The 27,890-nt window shown below is 43.3% G+C and overlaps 1 protein-coding gene across 4 annotated transcripts; it reads right to left on the bottom strand.

Annotated features, from left to right (window-relative positions):
* Positions 1-1,036: 1,036 nt before the first annotated feature.
* On the bottom strand, positions 1,037-27,890 carry ZMPSTE24 (zinc metallopeptidase STE24). Of its 4 annotated transcripts, none has more exons than XM_082329563.1 (10): positions 27,753-27,890; positions 25,167-25,313; positions 18,495-18,581; positions 17,700-17,816; positions 13,386-13,538; positions 9,268-9,409; positions 6,749-6,909; positions 5,171-5,275; positions 3,066-3,209; positions 1,037-2,753 (listed from the first exon to the last, which is right to left on the bottom strand). In XM_082329563.1, the coding sequence occupies exons 1-10, from the start codon at positions 27,867-27,869 to the stop codon at positions 2,529-2,531; spliced, it is 1,398 nt and encodes a 465-aa protein (XP_082185689.1). In that variant the 5' UTR covers positions 27,870-27,890; the 3' UTR covers positions 1,037-2,528. The 4 variants fall into 4 exon arrangements, with proteins under 4 accessions (XP_082185689.1, XP_082185691.1, XP_082185690.1 ...); XM_082329565.1 differs by lacking the exon at positions 27,753-27,890 and adding an exon at positions 21,459-21,613 and having other exon boundaries at positions 25,167-25,253; XM_082329564.1 differs by lacking the exon at positions 13,386-13,538.

The following is a 27,890-nucleotide window of genomic DNA, read 5'->3' as shown; positions in this document are numbered from 1 at the left end:
ACCACCAGAAAAAGCTGGTGAGGCAGGGAATGGGAAGCTGGAGCTATCAGCCTTTGGGCAGGACACTGCTGATCAGTGCCCACCAGCCCCTCAGATGCCTGCGCGGAGTGCACTGCCAGAGACTCTCTGCTCTGGGTCCCCTTGCCTTGAATAGTTGAACGTTATTAGCTACAGCCAACAGAAAACAAAAGCCCACTCTTACTAATTTTCTTGCCTCTCTCCTCAAAACTGGTCATTAATTAGAAGGGATGTGTGGCTGATCCTGGTAGACATACCTTGTCATCAAGCTGGTTTGTCATGGCTGGTCATGTGGCTGTGTAGACACTGTAGGAGGATTTAGATACCTGGGAAGGCAGCAGCTGCACAGAAAGATTTAGGTGTGATTTTGACCATTCTCAGGAACACAGGAAGCAACTAGAGGCTGTAGAAGGTCTGCAATGTGTAGCAGATACATTCCAGATGTCTGGACAGTAGTATGTGGACAGGAATGTCAACAGCACACACTGACCAACAGTGCCAGTGCTGAGAAGCGACTGGAGCAGACTGGAACCAACTCTGAACACTTGCTCAAAGGAATGAGGTGATGAAATCCAGCTGGGAGAACTGCAGAGATCAACTCTAAACAGTGACAGGAAAGAAAAGGAAGCAACAGACAATTGCCATAACAACACTATCTTCGCCTGTAAGCCTAAGTATTTCAAGTATTTCATGCTTCCTTCGGAACTGGCATTTCCTTCATTATCCCACTTTACTCTCCTTTTGTTTGTGTTTAGCCAAATTTCTGAAATAGCCACAAAATCCATTTTTAAGTTTTACCTAATGGGTGAGACAAATGGTTTTCTGAGAGCACATTTAACATGTTTTCCGTAGGTTTACACCAACCAACATCTCAAACTCAAAACTTGACACATTTATTTACTCTTCTGAATTGACAGATTCAAGTCAATTCTTTTATTTTTAAGGGCCATTTATTAAACACAGTTAACATGACAAATATAGGCTCCCCATATTTGTAAAACTGTCTCCTAAGTCCATATCTATAGTTCAGCTTCATATTCGCTAGGGTATAAACACAATTAGAATAAGGCATTCAAAGGGCTTCCAGCAACATCTTGTATCTTGTTGCACCTGAGACATCATCATGCCCATCATCTTATAAGGCATTTTTCCGTATGATCAGAAAAGCAAAATTAAGCTAACGGGAAAGTGTCTGAGAATACTCTGACATCTAAAACAACGAGAATTTGCTTCGACGACTTCTTTCTTTGTAGAGCTGAGCACAACTTTTTAATTTACTGCAGATATAAAACCTGATTTTTATATGAAGTATGTGCATTCAGTCTGGTCCAAAACATTTGTATGGCACATACAAAGTTTATTTAACTTTTATCTTTATTTCAACAAAAGTCAATTTAATTCCACCTTTCATCAGAAAAATCCGAGATAATCAATGCAGAAGCCACCTCTGCACCACTCACTTTGTCCTTCACTAACCTATATGAACAAACTGTGTCTTGGGCAGAACAACGACCAGGAATATTTTCTAAGTATTCCAACACTGCCATTTCAGCTGGATTCGTATTAATGGAAAACCCTCCATGGAGTGGAGGACAAAGCGCATCAGAATGAAAGCTTGGCTCTGATACACTGTCTGAGCAACTGGACACTTCCATATGCACAAAAAATTTAGGCAAAGGACAACAGAAATGAAGGAACTGAGGTGTGGAAAAGCTATTAACCATTCCACTCACAGGCAAAAGGGAGAAGAACAGAGAATTAGCAACTTTCTCCGACATGTGGGTCCTGTTCTGATTATCCGTAACATCCTTCCACACCTCCCGCAGCAGAGTGGAGAAGAGAAGGAGCCTAATCCCACTATAATGCAACTAAATACCGACTAGTGCTCGTTTTCAAGGAAGCCATGGTACATTTCCTCAGCTGTAATTCATCCTTCTTCCCACACTTCAGAGAAAGGAGGTTTTATTAAGTAGCATTTTCAGTTACGACAGACATGAATCCAGGAGAAAGGCCTGTACTTGCATTCAGCTTTTTAAAACACAAAACAATGACTGGCGAGTACAAGTATTATTACACAAGAAATCAAGTCACTCAAAGCCTCTTCATTGTGAAGAGGGTCGAGACTGGGAAGGTTCACAGAATGCTGAGAATGGGAAAAGGATCAAAAGCAATGTTCAAGGCATACACAAACTGAAGAAATAGGTGCTTTGAAGTCTATACTTTTGTTTTCCTCCCTTTACCAGTCTATACTATGATATGGAGATAAAAGCCAGTGTGTGTGCGGGGGGAAGGTCCTCACCCAGTACTTTTTCTAAATGAAGTTCCACAGTATTGTTTTTGTTAAAAAAAAGTCATTTATAATTTAATACCTGTTTCAGGATTCTCAGATCTGTGGTGCTGTTAACATTGCACTTAATTGGCATTATACATTTTTTAAAAGAAATTAAAAAGCAGCTCTGAACTTTGCTTCTGAGATGGAAGCACTGTCTCTGAACCAACAATGATTCCTGTCACTCTTGCTTTGCATCTTTCAAGGCCTGAAGTCTTTCTAAAAGGGGCGGATGGGAGTAATGCCACATTGAAAAGATCCAGTCAGAAACAGGGAATCCTAAATTATCTTTGTTCAGCTTGATCAAAGCAGAATATAGGTCTTTAGCCTTCCCAAGTTCCTTGGCAAATGCATCTGCTTGAAACTCAAATCGTCGGCTTAATACAGTCAAACAAAATGAGAGAACCTGTGGAGAGAAACAGATTACAAATTATTTTAAAATTCAGCTATCTGCGAGTTCCTTACAGTGTCAGTAAATACTACTGTACCGTCCTTCCCACATCCCACACATCACTGTGGCTGTAGAATGATCTCACTAAGGTTTATCCAGGCCACACCTGAAACTGGGAGTCTTATCCAATGTGGAGCACTAAGCCTACTTACTAAAACAAGATACCGGATAGAGCCCCTAGAAACTTCAACCCTCCACCCCCACCAAAATAAAATCATTATTTAAATAGAATGATACTTCAGCCTTTATGTCTTGAAAACAATTTACCTCATTGTAAGGTGAAAAAATGAACTGGAAAATAATCATCAAGCCTATTAGGGTAGGCTGGGTGTCATAGAAACCAAATGCAGCAAAGAGTTCTTTTCGACCAATTAACACAGCAAACAAGAAGAAACACAGGAAGGAATTCATCTAGAGAAAGGAAACAACATTCTTGATTCAGATGAGTTTTTCATCCAAGTCTAAAACATGGCCTATTCATATTACAGATTTGAATAGATATGCCACTGAAAAAAAAAAAAAACCAAATAGATTACTTTAGAACTAATATACAAAGAGGAACAAGCAGCTGGCCTTTACCGGCTTTCTTTAGATGCATGCAGTAAAGAAACATTTATTTTCTGTCAGTGAGCTAAAAAAAAAAAAGTACAAGTATTGAAAGAAGATAAGGCAAGAAGATAAGTGAGGAGGGAGTACAGAACCCATCTCCTTGGAATTAAGCATAGGTTCCAAAAAGTTTAAAACCAAACAAAATGTGTCTGCACTGTGTCATATGTCTGTTCCTGGAAACAATCTACGCTTCCATCACTGTACCAGCACTTGTGCTGGCCTGGCTTTTCAGAGGCAACAGGCAGGACCGTGCCTCACCAAGTTTTCTACCGAAGGTGATTAGTACCTTTCCAATCCATTCAAGAGGCTGTTTGGTCTTTTTAGGGTAATGTGGAAGGTGCCAGGATATTGTTTGTTACTGAAACACATGGGAGAGAAAAAAAGAGGGATGGCTGTGACAGAAAACAATCAACAGAAAAAGACACTGCAGAAGAATTTGTGAAAATTTCTGGAAGGGAAGATAAAATCTACCTATTACAGGAAAATAACAGTATCTAGAAAGTGGATCCAAAGACAAAAGTTACATGTGTTAGCAGAGTGGCAAAAGCATCATAATAGTTGCTAATTAGTACGGATCAAAACTGATGTCAGAAGTTGGGATGTAATTGCCTTAAAGCAGAAAGTGAGAAGGACCTCACTGAAGCATTCAGTTGCATGGATAAGAAAAAGCAAGGGTGGAAACAGAAAGACAGATATTTTCTTTATCAGTAGCTTGATAGTGGTGTTTCCAGCCTGAAAAGCTTGTGAATAGCCTTAGAAAAAGAACAGAACAGCATTCCTGGAATGGTGCACACATCTCAAGAAAGACAAGATGGAGCTACAGAAGGCGCATAGGAGGGCAGCTAAGAGAAACAAAAAAAAAAAGGCAGGAAATTGGAGAAAAGAAGGGTGAGTGATACCTGGAACAAGATACATCCACACCAAAGCATATAGTGGTGTTGATAGCATATAGTTGATAGCATATAGTTGATAGTAATTTAACAGAAGGCACATAGCTGTGCCTTGCAAATGAAAGAATTAGAAGTAGGAGGTTTGGGGGAGGAATTTGCTTGTATTGTGCAAGGGCCAGAGGCATGGGCATGAGTAAACAGACCGTCAGGCTCCTTTTCTTCAAAGGCAAGGTTGGGCAATCTCTAGAGATTGCTTCAATGATCACCCCCATTTGGGCAGGCAAGAATGGCACAATAAAGTTATTTACCAATAATCAATGCACAAGGTATGAGGATACAATATAAATAAGTAAGAATGCCCTCCTGTGTCAGATTTCATAATCCTCAATCACATCCCTTCCCAGTGCTCCAAGGAACAAGACTGTCAGAAACTCTCAGACACATAGCTTTCTCAGAGATAATGACAAACACCTAAAAAAATGCAGGCTGGGAGACAGGATACATCCAATCCTATCCCTAGCACAGGGATAGAAACAGACCTTCAGAGAAGGCCCGGAGATTCAAACAGACAAGGAAGTAGTGTTACAGAACAAGAAAAATGCGTCCCAATTTCAGAAGGCTGCTGAGATGAATTAAGATGGCAGCAGACATGGTTTCTTAGATGCTTTATACCAACCAGATGGAACAAGGAGGGGACTGAAAGGCTACTGCATGTTCACTGCAGATACAGCAAAGAAAAAAACCAAACTGACTTTCTGCTGCAGCGTGTAAGTATATTGTGTGAATGTACCCTTACAAATCTGGAAGCAGGCATTTGAAAACAGCAATAATTACAAAACGCTCTAGCAAAGCCACCAGTTTATCATGACTTACCTGGCTGATGATAATATTTTTGACAGTGTGTCCTAGTTTCCAGTGACCCAATTCATGACCAAGTACAGCCAGAACTTCTTCGTTTTTACATCCTTGTTTCTTATTCTGAGGGAATAACAGAGCAGAAGTAATATCAGGTATGACTGAACACAACTGAATAAATTTATTACTTATTAGTTTGTTTTTTCCTAGGTCACTTAAGTGTCCCTAGATCAGGCCGTTCCCTTCTACCAGCAGATACACAGATATAATTTCTTACTGAGCCTTTTTCAAGAAAATACTTACAAAAAAATAAACTTAAGTTCAACAAGATTTCTACCATGAGGTGGTGTTCTCTTATTTCTCTGTATGCAGACATGCCTATGCAAACCTGGAAGAACGCTGGAAGATCTGCTTTCCAAATTCTCTCCTAGCATCCCTTGATCTCATCCTTTTTCTTTACTCGAGAAAAGGCATTATAACAGAAGCAGACATTCAGAGCCCCAGCCTTTCAACTGAGAATTGAGAACAAAGTCCTCTCCCTACTTCCTTCAGCACTCAACATGTAGCCTCCCTCCCAAGGCACTACTGTTCCTGTAAAAATGAATGACAACATCCCTGTCCTCTGCAGCAAATGCTATGCCATGCCCTAAAGCTGTCATTAGGAAAGAGGGACATCTGTACCTTCAAAGGTACGTTAGCAAGTCAGAGGCAAGCATGTGGGCTTGTGTACTGAGAACACAGCTGAAGAACCTGTTGAAATGGAACAAATTATTCTCATTATGACTAGAGAAGGCTCTCCGAATTTTTCAGTGCAGGTGAGCTCAAAATCCCCTCCTCTCATCACCCACTTCTGCAGTATGCCATACCAAACCAGGATGAAGAGAATTCCGCCACCAACACAGTTACAAGAAACAGAAGCAGGACTGAACAACAATCTATACGTTGGCCTAACCCTAGGCTGCACAAGGCCTTCTTCTCAGAATTACTCCTTCATGCTCTTCAGAAAGTATTCCATCAGTTTTAACCATCCCTACACTCTCCTGAAGCCACAAAAGCTGTTACAGCAGATTCTTGATGTGCAGCTGCATGTCAATGGAAAGGACAACGGAAGGCCATCATGCTGTTTTTCACCAGGGCTGGGGAGGATGCACATGTGGAATCTGTACGTGTGTGCACACGTGCGTGCCTCTTGCACCAAAATTCTTGTGGGTAGCAAAAGGTACACAGATGACACACTGATAGTCAAAAGCATTTCCTTCAAAGGGAAGCTTTGGTGTGGCAGTCCCAAGAGAAGGAACACGAGCTAAAACCCTGAACAGGTCCCTTATTCAAACAATTACAAAGAAGGCCTATTTTTTACATGCAGGGAACCAATGTTTTGCTAAAGCCCCTGTGGATTCCCACAGTCTCTTTGGTGCTATCTGCACCACTCACACAGCCCCAGAAATTCCAATTAGCAGCTCAGAGATACTTTCATGTTGAAATCACGTTTTAGCATCTCATTCAGGACCTTTAAAATACATTCAGAAAACACAAGGGAATATCTCCGCAATAAGTTAATGTAAATAACATGATGAAAAACAAAGATGAACTCACTTTGGTTTTAGACTTTGTCTCGTCATTCTCACCATCTTCTCCTTCTGCTGGCTCTTTGTTCAATGCAGAATAATCTTCCAGGAGGGTGTCGAAGAGTACTATCCGCTTATTCTTGAAGAATCCATAGAAATAAGCATTGCTATGAGAAGAACGCTTAGAACCTGATGGGGAAAACTTACATTAAAGACCATGATCTGAATAATCCCATGCACTGAAGACTATGCGATATCTCACAGAACAGATTCTTCCAAAGGAATTCTCAAAGTCCCCCAAAGAATGGTAGACAAACTCAAGCCAATGAGTTTGCAGGCTGAAGCATATTTTAAAATGATCTAAGTAACGATGATCTCATTTACTGACTCCAATAGAGAAATAATTTTTTTTGTCTGTAAAATGTAATCACTAAAATCACTAAAAACATAAGAGCAGTCATGTGAAGATGTAATATCCAGAAGAAAAGCAATTTCTATTGCAATTTCAGGTTCAGACTGGAAAGAGCATTCTGCATAGAACATGTGCTGCCCTCCTGGCAAAGGACCTGTGACGAATAGGGTTAGAATTCTTTCAGGGTGCCAGCAAAGATCATTTGAAACAGGTAAGGATGATGATGTTAGAAACAGATAAGGAGAAGATGAAGAGATGAACTACAGATATCAGGCAGTCCCTCAATATTATTTTGTTTGAAATAGGCAATTTTTTGCAGCTACTTTTATCTACATCAGGTGAATCATGGACTGTTTCTACTACTTGGGGCCAAGAAACTCATCTCTTTCCATGGAACATGGACTGTTTCAGTTGATTAAAAAGCTGTCTAGATCAAAGCAGATGTTAAACTTTGCCTGTGGACAGGAGCTGTTGCAACATCAGGACTGAAAGAGGTCTCTACGAGAGAAGAGGTGGATTGCTCTGTTTTTTGCAGCAAAAGATAAGATACTTAGACTATAAATGTATGAGCTGCATCAACTGCTTAGGGCACAAAATATCCATTGTTCCATTGCAAGCCAACCCATGGTATGGTCATGGTAACCTTCAGCACCAAACCAAGAAAGATCAACAGAGGAAGAGGCTGGTCAGAGCATTAAGCCTCAGCATCCAGTCTCTTCTCAGTGAAGAAACCTGACCAGCCGCAGAGTAGCAATGTTCCCTTTCATCTGCGTATCATAAAAAACTTCATCTTCCACTAAGTGTCGGTAGAGAAGGAACCTTTGTCATCTGCCTGTTACAGAATGAATCCTGAAATTAAAGGACTTGGTTGCACATGTTACTAAGAAGTCAGTTCTGGAGTGGGAAGAGCAAAGACAGAGTACAGAAACACCGGCAAAAAGATGTTCACACATCCAGTCTCCCATTTCAGAAGGGAATGGTGCTGCCTCAACACTCTTAAGGATGCCAGGAACGAAAACGGGGGTCTGGCAGCCTCCCTCCACTGCAGACAAAGCCAATGCAGTAGTACACTATGCAGGTGCCAGAGTACCAACAACTGCCTCATAGGACTTCCACCATGGTTAAAAGCTAGGATATAGCCAGCAATGCATATAGGAAAAACTTACCTATTTGGCAAGCCTCTGTACTGACTCTCAAGCTTGAAAAGCTTCAAATTTGCTAGGAAAGAGAAGAGTTTCTTGGGCCCCAAATATATCAATAATAGTAGTTCCTGGATTAACTGAGGCAGAGCAGTGGCTGGATTTGGCCAGCCCAAAGTTTTGACAGCAACAACTTCCAGGCTAGATAAAGCCTTCATCACCCTCTCTCACAGAAAAATTCTACCATTTCAGCTCTTTATGCCATCTCATACTGCTTTCACCAAGGCAATAAAAACACCTCTGATCCTCACAGGTGGGGCACAAAACCAAAGCAAAATTTGGGCAAGTCCCTGAAATCAAGTTTAGAAGGGAGCAAAATGAATGACAGTGGAAATGTCAAACAGTAAAGTGCTCCCTGAACACAGAAGTGGAGAAGAAGTGACATGGCAGCTGGCATGCTCCACGTTATATTCCATGACCTAAGAAAAGAGGACAAGAAATTCATTACTAGAAAGTGAAAAAATGACAGTCTCAAGTAGAAGGTGTGAGTCCATCCAGCCATACCATAAGAAAGCGTCCGTGTGAACATTCCAAGAAGGAACACGTGTTTTTAACTTTCGTAACTTTTTCAACTGTTTCACCAAGGACTTTGAGGCAATTAATGCTAAACTGAGACCAGAAAAGATAAAAAACCCTTTTCCCTCTGGTTTAAAGTTCTAAAATTGGAATCTTGATTGCTGCTTCCATTTCCTACTGTGCTATGTATTTCCATTCCACTGAGCCAAGGCAACGCTTCCACTGAGATGCTGGGTTAAGGCTGTACCTTCAGCTTCACTTTTCTGACCCCAAGGCAAAAAAAAGAAAATGGTACAGCCATTGACATGTATTACAATAGCTGAGGAATATAAGCAACTGCCCTACTACAGCATCCACAATCAAAGCTAAAAATCCACAAATTCAAAATTACAAAGTCTTTTTAATAAAAAAAAATCTCACCTTCAACAACATACACCTTAGTCAATGGGAAGTCAATGCTCTTTGCCATTGTTTCGATTTGTTGCTTGAGCTCTCCCTCAGGAAGCGGAATGAATTTATCAAACAAAGGTGCAATATAGTCTGCATAGATTGTAACAAGCACCTGCAAACACATACAGATATTAAAAACAAGGCATACAAATGTGTGTTTAGTACTAAAGGTGGAGCATGAGTAAGTACCAAAAGAGGGCACAATTTCAGAAAAAACACTTGATACAGCGGAGTCCCGTATGAAGTGTGATCTATAGCAAGGCTCTCTACGGGCCATCCCGTCTACGAAGACAACTTCTTAGTCTGTTGACAGTCAGCAATTCAACAGCAAGATGGGGGTGAGGGCAAGTTAATCTACAATCTACAGTCCTCAGCAGAATTAGTGTAAACAGGGCTTTCGCTCTGAGGGTTCATCAAACCACAGAAGGCAAAGCCACTAAGACAGCTGGGAGCAGCGGTCTTATCAGCGACAGGCTGTCACCTTCACTCACTCCACCAATACTGGAACGCTCTGAAGCATTTCATAACAAGCAGCAGAGCCGACTGAACCAGGAGACAGTCCCACTTCTTCAAATTCCTACTAACTTGCAAAGCCATGGTCTAAAACAGGCAAGAAATTTCATGTCCCCTATTTTCTTCCCCTTCTCCCAGTTGTACGCAGGGCTAAGGAACTGCCTGATCCCTCCAGTCCTCAATGATTAACAGCCATGTCCCAAAAATCACGACAACGCACCTGCATCTCTTCAAACTGGCAGCAGATGCAGCCCAGGAGGGAAAGCCAGGATTGGAATAACACTGTGATGGGAAGGAAAGCTGAACTCACTTCCCTCATGCTCTGGACCTCCACAAAGTGATTTTTATTTATTTGTTTTAAAGAAAAGGACTGGAGGAAAATTTAAATTCTGGTTAGCGAAACTCTGGTTAGTGAAATAGGAACAGGACATGAGAGGCAAATGGACATCAACATTCACTTCGAAGTTATCTTGACAGTTCTTTTCCCACTGAAAACAAGTACCTTGACTTGCGACTTTCAACATTGTTGAAAAAGTCCCGTGAAATCTAAAACCAGGGAAACTTGACTTTTCCAAAGTCATAGCAAGTAAGGGCATCGTTATGAAACACCGCTAGAAAATAAAAAGTTATTTTCCTTACTGTAACTGCTAAGACAAGGGCTTAAACCTCTGCAGATATTCTGCAGCAAGTGTAGGAGGGTGTTTTATAGAGCAGAACTCAGCTGTCTCTTTCAGTCCAGGCAACTGTCTCAGACCATGCAGTACGTGTGGACTAATTTTAAGTTTTTATCTTTGGTCTTTGTGTAATCCCTTGATATCAGCAGGCATAACAGACTGGTAGAAGGGTGCAACTCTAACTATGATGACAGAGTTATGGAATGTGATTACAACTGGAATTTTTCCCTAAACCAAACTCTAAAGGGTGAATCTAACACCTCTTAAGGTTATTTTGCATGTCAAAGACTGTTCAAACCCACTCCTTAAGGCCTCAAACCACGATCACCTGTAACCTCAAACTTTACACCCTGTAAAGCTGCAGTGACATTGCAAGACACTTGAAAAGCACCAACTGTCTCAGCATGCACTTAATCTTCAGGATAAAAAAAAAAAAAGAGGGGGCGGGAAGTGAGCCACTCGGTCTTGCTACGTCAGCTTTCAGTGCAGAAGTCTGTAGCTCTGACAGGACCCATTTTATTTTCTAGCTTTTGTTGTGTAAAAGATAGGCCAACCCCCATTTTATCAGTTTCTAAAGTATCTGTAAAATCTCAAGAAAAAAAAAATCTACATGGACAGCTCCATTGGAAGGGGCAGGCAAAGCAAAAATAAAATACTAGTTTGTGATAGGAAAGGGACAGAAAGAAATGTGGTATCAGCTGATTTTGTTCTGGTTCTCACCTTGAAATTTAGTGTTAGGTACTACACATCTTTCTACTAAACTTGCTTGATAAAGATTATAAAATGGATATTCAGAAAGTTTCTCATATGAGATCATACAACATTTTTTACAATATATAGTTTAAAGAAAAGATGGCAAGAATAAAAGCAGTCAATGACTGGTATAAAGGAAGCTAAGGAAAAAATGTTTCACTTTCAGTGTACAAATGAGGGCAGGCCATTTCAGAAAATCCTGCATCTTCTTTCAACCCTGAAACTACCAGTTCTTTTAAAATGTCAGCTTAATCCTTCTATGAAAAAGCAAGCCTTTAAAGCCTTTAAGACTAAAGACTTAAAATATGAACTGGATATCACATGAGGAACTAATATCTCCCCAGTTTTGCAAATAATAAGGCTACAATAGAATAATCTGTAAGTATGGATTATTTCACTCAGGTTGACAGAGCAGTAACTCAAATGCTGAATTATGATTTAAGAGTATACTGCTGATCAAAGCTTGAAAGAAAAAAGAAAAATTCTTTAAGAAGTACTGATCAGAGTCTGCACAAATCTTTCTGTAACAGTCATTTCAATATACATGAACTCACATTTTTGAGACCTAACACTACGATTTTTCAGAATACATTGAGAGACATAAAAAGGGAAGATGTCAGAGCATAAGGACACCTGGACTACAGAAAGCAGGAGCCAGCACAACAGAACAACAGGAAACACTGTGTAATTAAGCCAACAAACAAAAAAAAAGCTTGAAAGAACTCAAAGTAGTAATTGTAAGCCACCTACGCGGGGCACTTCTGCTACTGTACTATTGCCATCGAGTTTCTCAGAAACACATTGCTGGTAACTGCACTATGCCAGAATTAGTGGCCATACAGAAATCCACTAATCCACACAGGTTTTACTTCAGTTACATGTTAGGCATCAGTGAAGCAAAAATACAAGTAAGCCACAAATACAATTCAGATAATGAGATGTGTATCCCATATAAACAGGATTATGAAAAGACTTTGCAGTCTTGATTTAAACTGAGCCACAATTCCTTTCATGTTGCCATGTCTGAGAAAGTCAATGCAGCTACTGGATATGTAAGTGGGAAATCAGATTTTCCTGCGTGAATTGCAGTGGCCTCCCATGTAGCATTACGATCGCATTTCTGTGCAAATGTGGACAGCCAATGCCTGTGCTTTAGAAAGGAAGCTGCCAGATTGAAAGTCCAAGAAAGCTATAAAAATGATCTGAATCTAGAAGCAGTGGGGAGAAGGGAAAAAAAAAAAAAAAAGCAATACTTACTTAACTCATGAAAGAGAAGCTTAAGAAAGAAAACAATCATGATTTCCTACCCAGCTATTCCTAACAATTTTCTGGCTGATGCGCTCCAGTTCAACGAGGAAGCCTGAACTTAACACAAGAATTAGGGATTGATTGACCCAAGTTTATTATTAGGCTAATGTGGCAGGCTTTACTACATTACTGTAATATAATCATTCTTTTATTTGTTAAGGTGCTCTTTTAATCTAAAAATGAATGAATATAAGCAATGGTACTTCTGTAATTTCTTCCTTGGGTGAGCAATGGTTGGTATATTGAGCGAAAAGACAGTAAAGCACTATGTTGAAATAGAAAAAAAAAATACAGATCTTGGAGATCATAGTAACAATAGAAAACATCAAATCATCATGATGTATACAAAAAGATCCTTTTAATTTAAGCCCTAAAAACGTCAGTTACCAATTCAGTGTATAAAAGCAGCTATATAAGCAGAACCAGAAGTGGAAAATTGCTACTCATCTCAATACAAAGCAATGCAACTGAGAATTGGTGTTTGATAACCTGTAAGAAAAGCCCAATATTTAAGAAAAAGGAAAACCTATCACCACATAGTGCTGTATTTCCAGTCTCTATTCTAAAGCTCTTTGAATGTTTATTTTTCAATTGATGAAGACACTCGAGTATTAAATAGATAACAGATACCATATTAATGTGGACAATTAATATGAGCTATTATTCCTGAACAAGTACACTGAGAGCAAGACACACTGTTAAGAGTTTGTAGACACTAAAATTCCCAGAAGATTTAGATTTTTCTCCATTTCCTTTCAGTTATGTTTTTAAACCTCAGCACACTGAGCCATGCAAGTAAGCTAGCATTTGGAAGAAACCCAAACATATTCTCATACTCACCAAGGAAACAACTAATGTGAAGAGCCAGGCATAGATGAAGAAGTAGTCTCCCCCTATTTTAATAATGTAAAGCAGAAGGGATGTCACTGGCAACAGAATACACTGAGTCACGATAAACTTCTTGATAGCATCCTTAAAAAAAAATCCCAGTGTCTGTAAAGAAAGGATATAAGTGATATTTTCAATGTAAATATTAATGTGCCACAGTAGTGAATGAACTGATCCCTTCAGTGGATGCACAAAAACAAAATAAGACAAATGGCAAAACAGCAATACCAATGTGATAAGGAAATCAGAGTCAGTTAAGAAAAGGTGGAAGAACCTTTTCACCTCCTCTTCTGGTAGCTGTGCCTCTTTACATCCACATGGACTCCAAGCCCATGGAGATATACTCTTCTGTAGAAAGATCTGACCCAAACCCTTATTTTGTGTTGCACATATATCATTCATTAAAGGAGGAAAGAAAAATTTAAGCTTATCTGTCCCTTAGTTCCTTTACCAATCTATACCCTAGACATTATGGGACTTTTAGAGAAAAGGAAACTCTTAAAGAAAGATAGCTATTGTAAAATATTTTGTCTTTGAACAGTTGCCTCCATTCATCCTAACTTTCCGTTACCACTAAGCTGATTGTCTTAACTGGAAATATACAGAAGTCCTATTAAAGATTTTTAGATATATATTGGGCATTTTACACCAAGCTTCCACTGACGTGCAGTTACTTCTCATGTAGGCATCTCAGGTTTTAAAATTAGCATAGCTTTAATAGAAGCAATAGAAATTCCAAAGACCTCTACCAAATGAATCTGATCTAGTGACTCTGCAACACAATTAGACACCCAACTAGCTCTTCCAGGAATTGTTACTTCAGTACTTACAGCTATCTGCAAGGCACAGAAGTGAGGGGGCTATTATGTAAAGATCCTTCCCAACAAGGTTGTATTAAAAAGCCCATACTACGTTAAAGATATGGAACTCATCTGGAAAGAAAAAAATACTGGTGAAACAGATTTAAATAAAAACTAAGGATTTGGGGCAAGAATTTGGATAGATGCCTCAGACTTCCATGACTATCGGAAACACAAGTCAGATATAAACCCACAATTTTAGATTATTCTTTATGTAGACATATTCACTCTGGTGATATATTCTTGCTAAGCGACCACTAGCATCAGCAGTAACACAATTGTATAGACACGTGCCCACACAAATGGAGCACTCCAGTCCTTGCCTGCCTTTAGTAGTTCCAGGTAGCATGGGCTAGCTTTTCCAGCAAACCAGTTCTGTAACTAGAAATGCATGACTTGTGGCTCTCATTCACACTACACAGTGCTCCTTTCCTGAAAATGGTGTGGAGAAGCATGAAGGAAACTCTGTGGGTCATCCTGGACAAGGGAAAAACTGCTTCCGTTTGATCAAGACTCTTAAACTGGTACAAGCCAGGACAGAGAAAACAAAATACACAACGGTGTGTTACTCCTTTATTACTTCCTCAGCTCAGCCAGAAAAAGGCCCGTTATATAGCTTTTTCATTTTCTAGCTTAGTAAACAGCTGAAGAAACAGTCACTTAACATAACCTAGAACAACTCTTAACAGAAGCATGCTGCCAGTGCTGTTTCCACTGGGCTTTCTGAACTACGTCAACTACAATCGATTTAGCTCAAGTTTGCATTTTAATTCTTCCTTTACTTCCAGCTCCACAACCTAGGAGTAGAGCTATAAAATTGCATGGTGTCTTTCATCTTTGCCCCGCTTCTTTCCTGCTTTCTAAGGCAGATGTGACTTCAAAAGAAATCCTCATTTTCATCAAGCCGTTTCCATGGAAGAAAGATTCTGTCTGAAGATCATTTAAGAATCATTGCTAGAAATTCCAAAGTCTGGGCTGGTACCAGGTGTGAACTTGGCTCTTTCACTAAAGGACCTATCCCATCAGTCTGAAATGAAAGATGGAGATTTAACTGTGTTTTGTAAGACATCTGGTACCTCAAATCGGATGGGAGCTGGACTCAGCCTTCAGTTCTTGGCATGAGGACCACTGCGGTGAAAAAAACCTTGTAGAAGACATCATGCAGGTAGCTCAATCAAGCACTTAACAACAGCCACAGGTGTCAGTGCCAAGTCTTCCTTTTCTCATTTGATTAGGCACAATACTTGCATTGATAACAGTGAAGCACCCAGAGAGCACAGCTCCAAGGAGAAAATGTTTGGAGAATATACCCAGAATCCTCCTTACCCTCCCTAAAGCATACAAAAAACCCCACATGGATTCTGCAAGCTCTCAAGACAGTTTTGAAGAAGCCCGAGATGCTAAGTTCAGTATTTGACCCTCTGCTTCTTCTGCACAGAGGTAGGGCCTGATAAAGTCAAGCTCTCCATCCATCAGTCTGCCAGTTTGCTCTAACTCTAGCGCTCCACAAGTCCCAGTACTGACAGTCTTTGGACTTCTGTGTCCTGGACATAAAGGGCTTGCAGATCTGGCACCAAGACGGAACTCACTCCTCACTAAGGTAGGAGACACAATCAAGATGCAGGCCTGATGTGACCACTCAGGATTGACATGAGAGACAACAGTGAAAGATGGCTTTTGATGCGTATTTAAGGATTCTGAATGCAAAAGGGTGTCTAGGCTAGGCCAGGGCATAAGCATGTTGCAAGAATTAGGACTTTGCCAGCCCTTACGATTTTTGAGGACTACAGAACAGAAGTGATAGCCAGAGAACAAACAAAATACATCAAATAGGTATTCCCCCGAAGAAAAGATTGCTTAACTCGTGCTCTGGAAACATGGGAACGTTCTTCCTTCCTTGACAGGAGCAGGATGTTAGCCTGCCAGTGTGCCCGCTGTAAAGTCTGCAGAAGGGAAGGGGATCTCCAGGACTATGGCTCAGAATCACCTAGGATATGAATGCATGAGCACCTTCATTCTGACGAGTATTTACTTGCTGGTGAGAGAAAAAAGTGACTGTTAGAAGTTACACGTATGTTTTTAGAAGCACAAGGGTTTTTTATAAGACTAGAGAGCTAAATGGAGTATAAAAAGAGTCTGAGTTGGTCACAAGCTCAAGGCTTATGACTGACTAGGACAATCTTCAGATCTGCTTCCCAAACACTGGAGCAGGAGCCGCCATTGGCACAGTATCCAAACGGGGCAGTGGGGGGGAACCAAACAAGCCTCACAGTTTCTGGAAATACATACAGATGTCAAGGCAAAACTGTGCAGCGAGAATTTTCATCGTTGGGCTTCCCTGGAAAGAAAATAGTATGCCACTAAATAATTGACGTGAACCAAAATAATACAGGATGTGTCAGGATCTACGCACTTCTGTTTTAAAGATGATTGAGAGAGGGTGCAAACTGGATCATTGCATTTTAGAGCTTTTTTTCTCACTTATTTTCTTACTTGTTTTATAAAAAGGAATAAGAAACATCAATTTACCAGGAATATGAGTTTAGAAACAAACTGATTCCACTTCTTTAGGCCTAGCTCAGTCTCCCTGCCTCCACAGAAATTGGAAGACGAAACTGACAAATACCAGAGCATCTCTACCCTTATTAAAATGAGCCAAACAGCTTTATCCCACATCTGCTACCCATCCAAACTTCATTCTGCTGTAGGAAAAAAACTTCCTAGTAGACTTGGAACAGAAATTACCGCAGACAACACTAGCTGGGTCAAAAGCAGAAAGAGAGTCTTATGCTCTGGCATGAAATGGCTAATGATGTGTCCCAGATTGAGGTTATCCCAAAAGGAAAAGCTGATCCCATGAGAAACTGATACTGAAACAGGTCAAATTAAGTTGGTGAGAGAAATTAAGAAAGCCAGGGCTGATATTAAGTAGCGGAAGTGCAAATGAAGAGCTGAATTCTCTAATTTAGTAAACGCTGATACAAGAAATCAATAAGCAAAACAAAATGAGGCGGAAAGTAATTTCTCAGTATTGTTTCATCTGTTTAGTGTCCATGAATCGGAACTGCCCCTGTCAAGCAGTGATCCAGACCTCTCAGGAGGGGCATACGAAGGGCAAAGAACAGTCCCCCCAAAAATGAACAGCTGAGGTATGAAACGTCCTTTGTTCCACCGCTAGAATACACGCTTCTCTTTGCTCAGAGGCACGGGCTCACGCAGGGAGTTTCTGGTGTGGCACGAGGACTTCTGCAACAGTCACAAACTGCCATTGCTCTTATCTTTATGCAGCGCAAGTAGAAATGTTCCTAAAACTAATGATCTTTGGCACAGATATGCACATACCAGTCCATCTAACCGACCAAACCTACTGAAGACGTTGGGTCAGTATAAGCGCTATCTACAATACCTGTTGATTGAAGCCATGTTTCTCTTCTATGACAAATGTGTTATATAAACTCCACGGGAGACCGGTCACTGCACTGAAGAGTGTTGCAAGCAGCAGAAACACCAGTGACTGAACAATCTAAAAGAAAAAGAAAAGAAAAAAAAAAATCTGATATTCACTGACCTGTACTAACATTAATATTCTGGGTGTTAAAAATGGATTTTATGTCAGTGGTTTAACTGAAACTGGTTAGAAAATGAAGCTAGATTAATTCACAGAAATAACAAACTTGTGATGCGATGATTAGATTACTGATCACTGGAATAGTTTACTATGTTAAAGAAAGAAAAAAATATACTGATGAAACAGATTTAATTAAAAACTAAGGATCTGGGACAAGAATTTGGACAGATGCCTCATCCACAGCACGAAGACAACATAAGCAGTAGCCTCAAATTTCTTACCCTTTTACTGCGCAGGAAGATCATATCTAGGATTAGGAAAAAGACAACGCCAAAGAAAAAGCCCCCCAAAACCCAACCCACCACCTCGTTTGACTCAAGTAACTTTGAGACTTGTATGTTTTTAACATACAAGGCTATTTTAATTAGTAAGCTAATTTAGAAGTCACATACTGTTAACTGTTCTCAGACTCACCCAATCATTGTGTTCACCAGAAAATACCTGTTATTTTTACTATATTGTACCTGTAGCTAAATCCCACTTAAAGTAAATGCAAGCTTAAAAAAAAAAAAATTATTATAACAGTATAGTTCATGGACCAGAGGTTTTCACTAAAATTTAAAGACTGCTTACCTCATATTCTGGTCCAAACCCAGCACGACCAGAGATCTGACCAGACAGATTCCAGAGAAAAGGAATTCCTCCACAGAGGAGAATCATCTTGAAAACAAAAACACATACCACAGAGGCAATATGAAACAGATTGTCATCTTATTCTACTAAAATTTCAGCATGATAAGGACCTCTTAAGGGTAAATGAGAAAAGTTTTATAATTAGGCTTTTTGTCCCGCTCTGATCCTAGCAGTGCGTAAAGAAAGCCTGGAATATTTGGCAATGGTTCATTTTTACTTTACAGAAGTAGAGATCAGGTCAAGCTTTTTTTTTTTCCCTGGGAAATACTAGCATATTTCCAAGCCTATTTACTGTAGACTTTGCTGCTATATTGGCGCAGATGTAAAGCATATTTTTTCAGAAGACCTCAAAACTCATTTGCCGCATGGCTGTATAACATACCATCTCTAGGAGGGGTACGCAAGATTCAGCAACTTGACTGCACTGGGACAGTCTCACCTGCGTTCCCCACCACGAGAAAAGCATTTAGAATAAGGCCATAATTTCACTTTCAGTATTAGTGCTGCTTCAGCCATTTTAAGAAAGCTGTCTGCTCTCCTCCTCGTGCCTGCCTCGCAATGCCTCCCGCCATACAGGTTGCCAAGGAACAGGGAGCGGACTACTCAGGGGGACACCATCACCAAAGAAATGCTTGAGACAGAGCTATCGAAGCAAGTGCTAACTGTAGTTCAAGGCAGGGGCTGGTGGTGTTTGTTGAACAGCTTGACTTCCAAATGTTTCACATTTACTTTCTTAGCAAGTGATGCATCACTATGTATATAAAAATCAGTTTTCACGTAGGCAGCCTTCCAGTATGGACAGTACCAGGTTTTTATTTACTTACTTACTTTTAAAAGGCTTACTCTTATAACCTAACCATAGGGTGCATTTTGAGTGTCAGGAGATGGCAAGGACCAAACCAAACTTGTTTCTGCTTTGCAGGCTACCTGGAAGTTTCAGAGCTGGAATTCCCAGAAGTACCAATCCCTGAACAAAGACAGCTATTAGCATGATGTTGATACTACTTATTAGTTAAAAAGAAACCACATAATTAATGGCTGAAATAAATCAAAGCATACTAGTCGTTCTAACACAGCACCTCCCCTTCAATTAACTCGCTAGGTTAATGAATCCTACTTCTACCTACTAAAAGCAAAATGTTGCAAAACTGTCATCCAGTTTCATCAACTTTGGCCATGACAGCCTCTTTCAAGGTCTGGCAGTTCCCAAAGCCAATAAAGGGTGCGGTTTACACTCTAACCAGACAGGAGAGGTCACCTCACTTTAGCTCTGCTGGAATCTGAAAATCCCAGGACAGATTCTGAGAAACAGAAAGACACAGCTCAACACCACAGAAAGGAGCAATAACTCATCATCACACACATGTAGAGAAGCAGCTGCACATACCCTACACATCAAGGGTAAAAGCTTGACTGTAGAACAGAATCACAGAATCATTTAGGTTGGAAAAGACCTGTAAGATCAAGTTCAACTGTTAACCTAACACTGCCAAGTCCACCACTAAACCATGGCCCTCAGCACCACATCTGCCCGGCTTTTAAATACCTCCAGGGATGGGGACTCGGCCACTGCCCTGGGCAGCCTGTGCCAGGGCCTGACAGCCCTTTCGGTGAAGAAATTTCTCCTAACACCCAATCGAAACCTCCCCTGGCACAGCTTGAGGCCGTTCCCTCTTGTCCCATCGCTTGTTACTTGGGAGAAGAGACCAACCCCCCCGGCTCCAGCCTCCTTTCAGGCCGCTGCAGAGAGCGATGAGGGCTCCCCTCAGCCTCCTCTTCTCCAGGCTGAGCACCCCCAGCTCCCCCAGCCGCTCCTCCCCAGCCTTGTGCTCCAGCCCCTGCCCCAGCCTCGCTGCCCTGCTCTGGCCACGCTCCAGCCCCTCCATGGCCGCCTTGGGGTGCGGGGCCCAGCGCTGAGCACAGCATTCGAGGGGCGGCCTCACCAGTGCCCAGCACAGGGGCACCATCACCTCCCTGGTCCTGCTGGCCACACCATTCCTGATACAAGCCAGGATGCCATTGGCTTTCTCGGCCACCTGAGCACACTGCTGGCTCATGTTCAGCAGCTGTCGACCAACACCCCCAGGTCCTTTTCCACCAGGCAGCTTCCCCAAGCCTGTGGCGTTGCATGGGGTTGTTGTGCCCCAAGTGCAGGACCCGGCACTGAGCCTTGTTGAGCCTCACACAGTTGGCCTCATGAACGAAAAATGTATGAAGAAGCTGTCTGAAATCTAATGAGCAATAATGGCCTTACTTACAACCATACCATTGCTGCAGCCTTCGGACCAGAGCCATTTTCCCTGTTAGGAAATACACTGCAGCCATGACAGCATAAGGGTATGCAGGAAAAGGTTTGTACATTATGTCTTTTTTTATTATGTTGATCTCAGTAAGTGGAACAAGCAGGCAGGTTTTTTTTGGAAACATAGGCTCTTCTTCAAGTCTAAAGTGAAGCCAGCAGACTTCAGTGCAACTGAGAACAAGTTCTCGAAATCTAAGAAGGCACGTATCAAGTCTAGAGGTGTTAGCAGCAGCAGACCGAAGATGAGAGTGAGCTGGATACTCAGCATCTCTGCTAAGTCCATGGTACACAGCTGGAAGTTCTCCGTGTTTCACAAGCTATTATCTCAAAAAATAATCACCCTAGTTCTCCGTCCCTACCATTTGGACTACTCCAAAGGTAACGACTACTTTATCAGCCAAAGTGCTCCGGCTGCTAACTAATTCAGTTCTGAACTTTATTCCAAGCTTGTATTATCTTTTCAGCGTATAGTTGACATTACTGACCAGAAGCATCTTTATACACCTCCAAGATTGTCTATTTTTTTAGACCAGTTAGTGCAGCTGGGAAAGTGCTATTACCTAGATTTCTTCTGATCTTTAAAAAATACCAAAAAAAGGTACCACAAGGATGTTTGCCAACTCTCAGTTTTCCAAGAAAACCTCTTGTCCTGGGATGACAATAGGTTGAGGCAGCGGGAGTGTGTGGAATTTCCATTCAAGTGTAGTTTTCCCTTTGCAGGAACAAAATAGTCACAGAAACCTGAGGGTGTGCTTTCCTAGTGAGAAGGGAAGATAAGAAGTGTGTTAACAAGGAACACAATTTTAAAGGACAGGAATTCTAAACACAAGGGCAGTAGAGAGGACTTGCTGTGGAGATCTTCCGAAGCTCACAGCTGGCTGTGATACACTTCCCTTACATCACTCCAAATGGGACCTGAGTGTTCAACCACAAACGCAAATTTTGCGACTTTAACATAAAATTCATTAAGGAAACTCTACAAATGGCAGCCTTGCAAAAGTCCACGGCAATGCTGCAAAGAAGGAAGCGCCCAGCCAATGCCCAGCACCAAGAGAAGTAATGGAAAACTACCTACAGAACTCGATGAAGAAAGCCTGCTGCCAGGGTGACTGGGTATGAGGGATACCACATGGCTGTAGATTATTTAGCTCTAGCTAATCAAAACTTGTATTAATGGAGCCATAATGAACAAATGAGATAAAGGAGCCACTGGCAAGCGTTACCTTGCTTCCACAAAGTTTTGCAACCTCTGTAGCAAATCTGTGAATGCAGGCAAAGCCTGGACATCTAACAGCTTGCAGGCCCATTAGCAACCCTCCTGGGACAACTCACTCCCACTCCCAAACTCAAGAAGTTCTGGGATATAGAATCCCAAGACCACAACCCATCAAGCCCAAGTAGGAACACTAACTTCTTGTTCAGAAGATGAAAACAACGGACAATACTAGTAGGGCACACAATAATATGGGCACACAGTATCTCAGCTGACTGCTCTGAGACCTGCTTATTCAGGCCAGTGCTCGATTAATTAACTGGGAGCTTTAACTCACATATTCCATGTTTTTTTCTTCTGCTTTTGTTCATCAGTGTCACTGCAACCCAAAAGGCAGAGCACTGCAATGACTTTGATAACAGCAGCAGCTGTTTGAGACACAACTGTTTTCCACCTGTTTATCACCATCACAGCTGAAACAGTGGAACAACCTACAAGCTCAGGTGCTTGACTTAGTAACTGGTTTTGACTGGTGTTTAGGAAGCACCAGCATAGTGGAAGACAACTGGATGCAGTAATTTCTTAACAGATCCATCAGCTGCCAAAATCACTGTGGACCTGTTATTACAGTAACAGGGACAGAACAGAAAGAAAAGGTCATGAGAGAGAGCCAAGGCTGTGCTTTTCCTACACAGGCACAACCACAGAATGACAGAATGGTTTGGGTCAGAAGGGACCTTTAGCGATCACTTGGTCCAACCCCCTCCCATGGGCAGAGACATCTATCACTAGACCAGGTTGCTCAAAGCCCCGTCCAACCTGACCCTGAACACTTCCAACCATGGGGCATCCACAACGTCTCTGGGCAACCTGTTCCAGTGTCTCACTGCCCTCATTGTAAAAAATGTCTTCCTTCTGTCCAATCTAAACCTAGGCTCTTTCAGTTTGAAACCGTTGGCTCTTGTCCTGTCACTACGGGCCTTGGTAAACAGTCTCTCTCCATCTTTTTTATAAGCCTCCTTTAAGTATTGAAAGGCCAGAAAAGGTCTCCTGGGAGCCTCTTCTTCTCCAGGCTGAACAACCCCAACTCTCTCAGTCTTTCTTCACAGGAGAGGTGTTCCAGCCCTCTGACCATTTTTGTGGCCTCCTCTGGACCCACTCTGACAGGTCCATGTCTTTCTTGCACTGCAGACCCCAGAGCTGGATGCAGTGCTCCAGGTGGGGTCTCACCAGAGCAGAGTAGAGGGGGAGAATCCCCTCGCCCTGCTGGCCACGCTGCTTGTGATGCAGCCCAGGATATGGTTGGCTTTCTGGGCTGTGGGCACACATTGCCAGCTCATATCCTATTTTTCATCCACCAGTACCCCTAAGTCCTTCTCCGCAGGGCTGCTCCCAGTCCCTTCATCCCCCAACCTGTGCTGATACCAGGGATTGCCCCAACCAAGGTGCAGGATCTTGCACTTGGCCTTGTTGAACTTCATGAGGTTTGCACAGGCCCACTCCTCAAGCCTGTCAAGGTCACCCTGGATGGCATCCCTTCCCTCTTGCCTATCAACTGCACCACGGAGCTTGGTGTCATCTGCAAACCTGCTGAGGGTGCGCTCAGTCCCGTCGTCTATGTTATTCATGAAGATATTATGAAGATATTCATCCAAGTATGGACCCTTGAAGGACACCACTGGTTTCCACTTGGACACTGAGCCATTGGCTATAACTTTTTGAACGCAGCCATCCAGCCAGTTCTTTAACCATCTAACATCTGTCAAACCAATCTCTCTCCAATTTAGCAGCTAGAATGTTGTCGGGGACCATAACAACAGCAGGCCTGGGTGAAGATAAGCACAGACTGCTGATACGGCTCTTGGTTCAGCAGGGCACTAAATCCAGTTGCAGAAGAGGCTCATTCCAATTGTGTATATTTTCCTTAAAAACAATGAGGGAAGCTGTTTTGGCTAAAGCTCTTGAAATCAAGACAAAGCTTCAGAACCTTTTGACTTGCTACACTTGCTAGGTAGCACCGTCTCACCCTGTCCACTAATCCACTGTCGGAGGATAGCTTCATTTTTCAAATGAAATACTGCCTCTAAAGTCGGTCAAAAACATAGAAGCTTTTCAAATTCGCACAAAAATTGTCTTGAGTTCTACTCAGCATACCAAAAAGCCCAACAAGAATAATATAACAGCTATACTGACACACGTATAACAACATTTTTACAAGTTCATACAAAATGAAACAACGTACAGGTTAGGCTGCACAAAAGAGATCGGGAAAGGCAAAAGCTAAGAGGGGTCGCAATTCTTAAGTACTGGTTTCACACCACAGTTATACAGCTACATGGCTTATGCTATTTTACAATACTATTTTCATTATCTTTTATAACTGACCTTTTTGCTTCCTTACGTTCATTGTGCAGCAGATCACACTCTAATTATATTTTGCAATGCCAGGCATTTCAGGATTCCTTTTTGACCCAGTTGTGCTACTGATGAGCAGTGCATTTCAGCAGTAAGTCAGAAAAGGTTTCTCGTAAGACTGTTTCTGTAGCACACATGTAAATACTTCGTTCTAACTCAATGGCTCTGTTTTTTCACACATGCGAACATTACTTGCCCAGTGTAATTGTTCTTACACTTAAGAAGTATCCATTGGTACACCTCCTGTTCTCACAGGCTTTTCCTTCTACTTTCTACTTAAATTTTATCTAAAAATGAAAGTAGTTGCATCCCTCCAAACACAGAAAAAGGTCTGTATTTGTAACAACTTAAAATAATTCTAATGCTGCTTAATTATTTGGCAGTGGAAACCGTAATAGGTCAGCTGTGCCACTAAAACATAACAGTATAAGTTGTAGTTGTGCAGTATGACTCAGCACTACATACAGAAATTATGTGTTATCTGAATAATTCTTTCTTTTTATATGGCAAATACAGCACAAACAAGAAACACAGAATCCCAGGCCTTCCAGATTTCAGTGTTTGACATGAGACACCAAAACGCCAACAGTACAGCTGCACGGGATCACTAAGAATCAAAGTATTTCATAGTTTAAGTACATGAAAAGTATCATACGAATGCCAGAGCAGCACAGGTACTTACAGTGCCCTCAACCTCTGAGTACAGGCCCGACCAGAAGCTGAAAGTACTTTTGTCCAGCTGATACAGACGAGACTTTTCAAATGTTTCTGAATCCATGATCTGTCCTAATTCCCGTGGTACATGTGTTGTTGTTCTATACACCCACCTCTGAAAAATGGAAAAAGAAACTTGAAGTCTACATCCAATATTTTTAAGGAGATAAATAAGATTTAAAAGTAACACATAACATGATCCCATGGGCCACCACAGAAAGTTTAAAACAATCATAGAATCACAAATCGTTAAGGTTTAAAAGACCCTTAAGATCATCAAGTCCAACCGTTAACCCAGCACTGCCAAGTCCACCACTAAACCGTGGCCCTCAGCACCACATCTGCCCAGCTTTTAAATACCTCCAGGGATGGGGACTCAACCCCCTCCCTGGGCAGCCTGGGCCAGGCCCTGACAGCCCTTTCGGTGAAGAAGTTTTTCCTAATATCCAACCCAAACCTGCCCTGGCGCAGCTTGAGGCCGTTCCCTCTTGTCCCATCGCTTGTTCCTGGGGAGAAGAGACTGACCCCCCCGGCTCCAGCCTCCTTTCAGGCCGTTGCAGAGAGCGATGAGGGCTCCCCTCAGCCTCCTCTTCTCCAGGCTGAGCCCCCCCAGCTCCCCCAGCCGCTCCTCCCCAGCCTTGTGCTCCAGCCCCTGCCCCAGCCTCGCTGCCCTGCTCTGGCCACGCTCCAGCCCCTCCATGGCCGCCTTGGGGTGCGGGGCCCAGCGCTGAGCACAGCATTCGAGGGGTGGCCTCACCAGTGCCCAGCACAGGGGGACCATCCCTGCCCTGCTCCTGCTGGCCACACCATTCCTGATACAAGCCAGGATGCCACTGGCCCCCTTGGCCACCTGGGCACACTGCTGGCTCATGTTCAGCCGGCTGTCGACCAGCACCCCCAGGTCCTTTCCCGCCAGGCAGCTCCCAGCCGCTCCTCCCCATGCCTGCAGCAGTGCCTGGGGCTGTTGTGCCCCAAGTGCAGGACCCGGCCCTGAGCCTTGTTGAATCTCAACAACGAACAAAAAAAACCCCCCACAAAATAACAAATTCCTAAATTTCTGTTTTCTATCAAGTTCCAAATATAAAACTGAAGCATAATTATTATAACCAGACACTAGTTGCCTACTTATTAATTTATTTCCAATAGAGTTACGATATAAAGATCACCCAAACTCATTTTCCACAGTATGTGACTTACTGCACCGCAGTAACGACCAAGCAGGGTTTGACACTGAACACCAGATCCTCACACGCAAACCATGCAACTCTACTAGAAAACACATCTACGATGTGGCTGCATAAGTGAGGTGCTATTTCATTTTCTGTAGAGAACTCACCACTTTAAAATTTTTAAAGACTAAAAGTCCTTATTCCATCCACCGCCTTATCTTGTTTTGGCATATTTATTGCTTCCCAAAGGAAAAGCTCCTACGGTTTGTCACTTCAAGATGCATTCTTCCCATGGCTGGAGCACCGGGCTGCAGCCTCGCAGGCGGCCAAGCCGATCCCAAGAACATGCGCATCGCATCCCGCCCTCCCGGCAGCGTTCTCCCCACCTGCGCTGGGTCTGGCTGGGAGGGAGTTAATTTTTTCATAGCATCTGCACGGCGGTACGCTTTGCGTTTGTGGCCAAAGCCGTGCTGATAACACACCAATGCTCTGGCTGCTGCTGAACGGTGCCAAGGCTTTCCCTCTCTCTTCCCCAGCGAGCAGGCTGGGGTGGGCGAGCAGCTGGGAGGCAAGAGAGCCAGGACAGCCGACCCGAGCTGACGGCAAGGATATCCCATGCTGTACAACCTTATCCTCAGCAACAAGGGCTGAGGCAGAGGAAGAAGGGAGGGCAGGGGTGGACTTCACAGGCGGCTGGTACTCGGAGGCTGGCCAGGCATCGGCCTGCTTGTGGGAGGTGGTGAGTGATTGCCTTTGCAGCACTGTGGGTTTTTCTTCCCTCTTCCCTTCACCTATTAAACTGTCGTTACTTCGACTCATGAGTTTTCTCACTTCTGCTCTCCCTGCCCTCTCCCCTGTCCTGGGGAGAAGGTCCGAGCTGCCGGGCAGGTGCGGGGCTGCTGCTACCCCACCGCACCCGCACTCTTCCGATCTTCTGCGAGCCGCCCCAGCCCGCTGACGGACGCCAGCGTCCCCGCCAGCCCGCGGAAAGCGGCGGGGCCCGGCGCCGCGGCTCGGCAGAGCCGCCCAGGGCTTCGCCGCCCGGCCCCGAGCCCCCTCGGCGTGCAGGGACGGACGCGCCGGCTCCTTCCCCCTTCGCAGCCCGCCGGCGCCGAACCGCCTCCACCCACAGGTCGCGGGCGAGCGGGGCTGACGCCGCGCCCCGGCCCCGCTGCCTCGGCCCGGACAGGGCCAAGCCGTCCGCGGGCAGCCGACGGACTAAGCCGGGCCCCGCGCCGCTCGGCCCCGGCCCCGCCGCGGGGCTGCGCCGCTCCGCGTCCGAACCTCCGCCCGCCGCCCCCCACGTGAGGCCGGGCCGGGCCCGGCGCAGCCCCCGGCACAGCCCCCGGCCCGGCGGCGCCTGCCCCCGCCGGAGCCCCACCGACCTGCCGGTGCGCCAGGAAGGCCTCCCAGAGGTAGACGGCCCAGGAGAAGAGCAGCACGGAGCAGAAGATGCGCTGCTCGGCCGGCAGCTCTGCCCACAGCTCGCCGGGCAGCGCCATGGCCCCGCGCCGCTCCCGCGC

This window comes from Platalea leucorodia (assembly GCF_965183815.1).
Source record: "Platalea leucorodia genome assembly, chromosome: 18".
Taxonomy (NCBI): domain Eukaryota; kingdom Metazoa; phylum Chordata; class Aves; order Pelecaniformes; family Threskiornithidae; genus Platalea; species Platalea leucorodia.
Note: the sequence above shows the minus strand (reverse complement) of the source record. Positions and strands in the feature narration are given on the sequence as shown.

Coding starts and splice junctions, on each gene's coding strand:
- ZMPSTE24 (XM_082329563.1), bottom strand. CDS start 27,869: ATGGCGCTGCCCGGCGAGCTGTGGGCAGAGCTGCCGGCCGAGCAGCGC. Junction 13,539..17,699: donor AACATGGCTTCAATCAACAG/GTATTGTAGATA, acceptor CTTTCTTTACAG/ACACTGGGATTTTTTTTTAA. Junction 5,276..6,748: donor AGACAAAGTCTAAAACCAAA/GTGAGTTCATCT, acceptor TTATTCCCTCAG/AATAAGAAACAAGGATGTAA.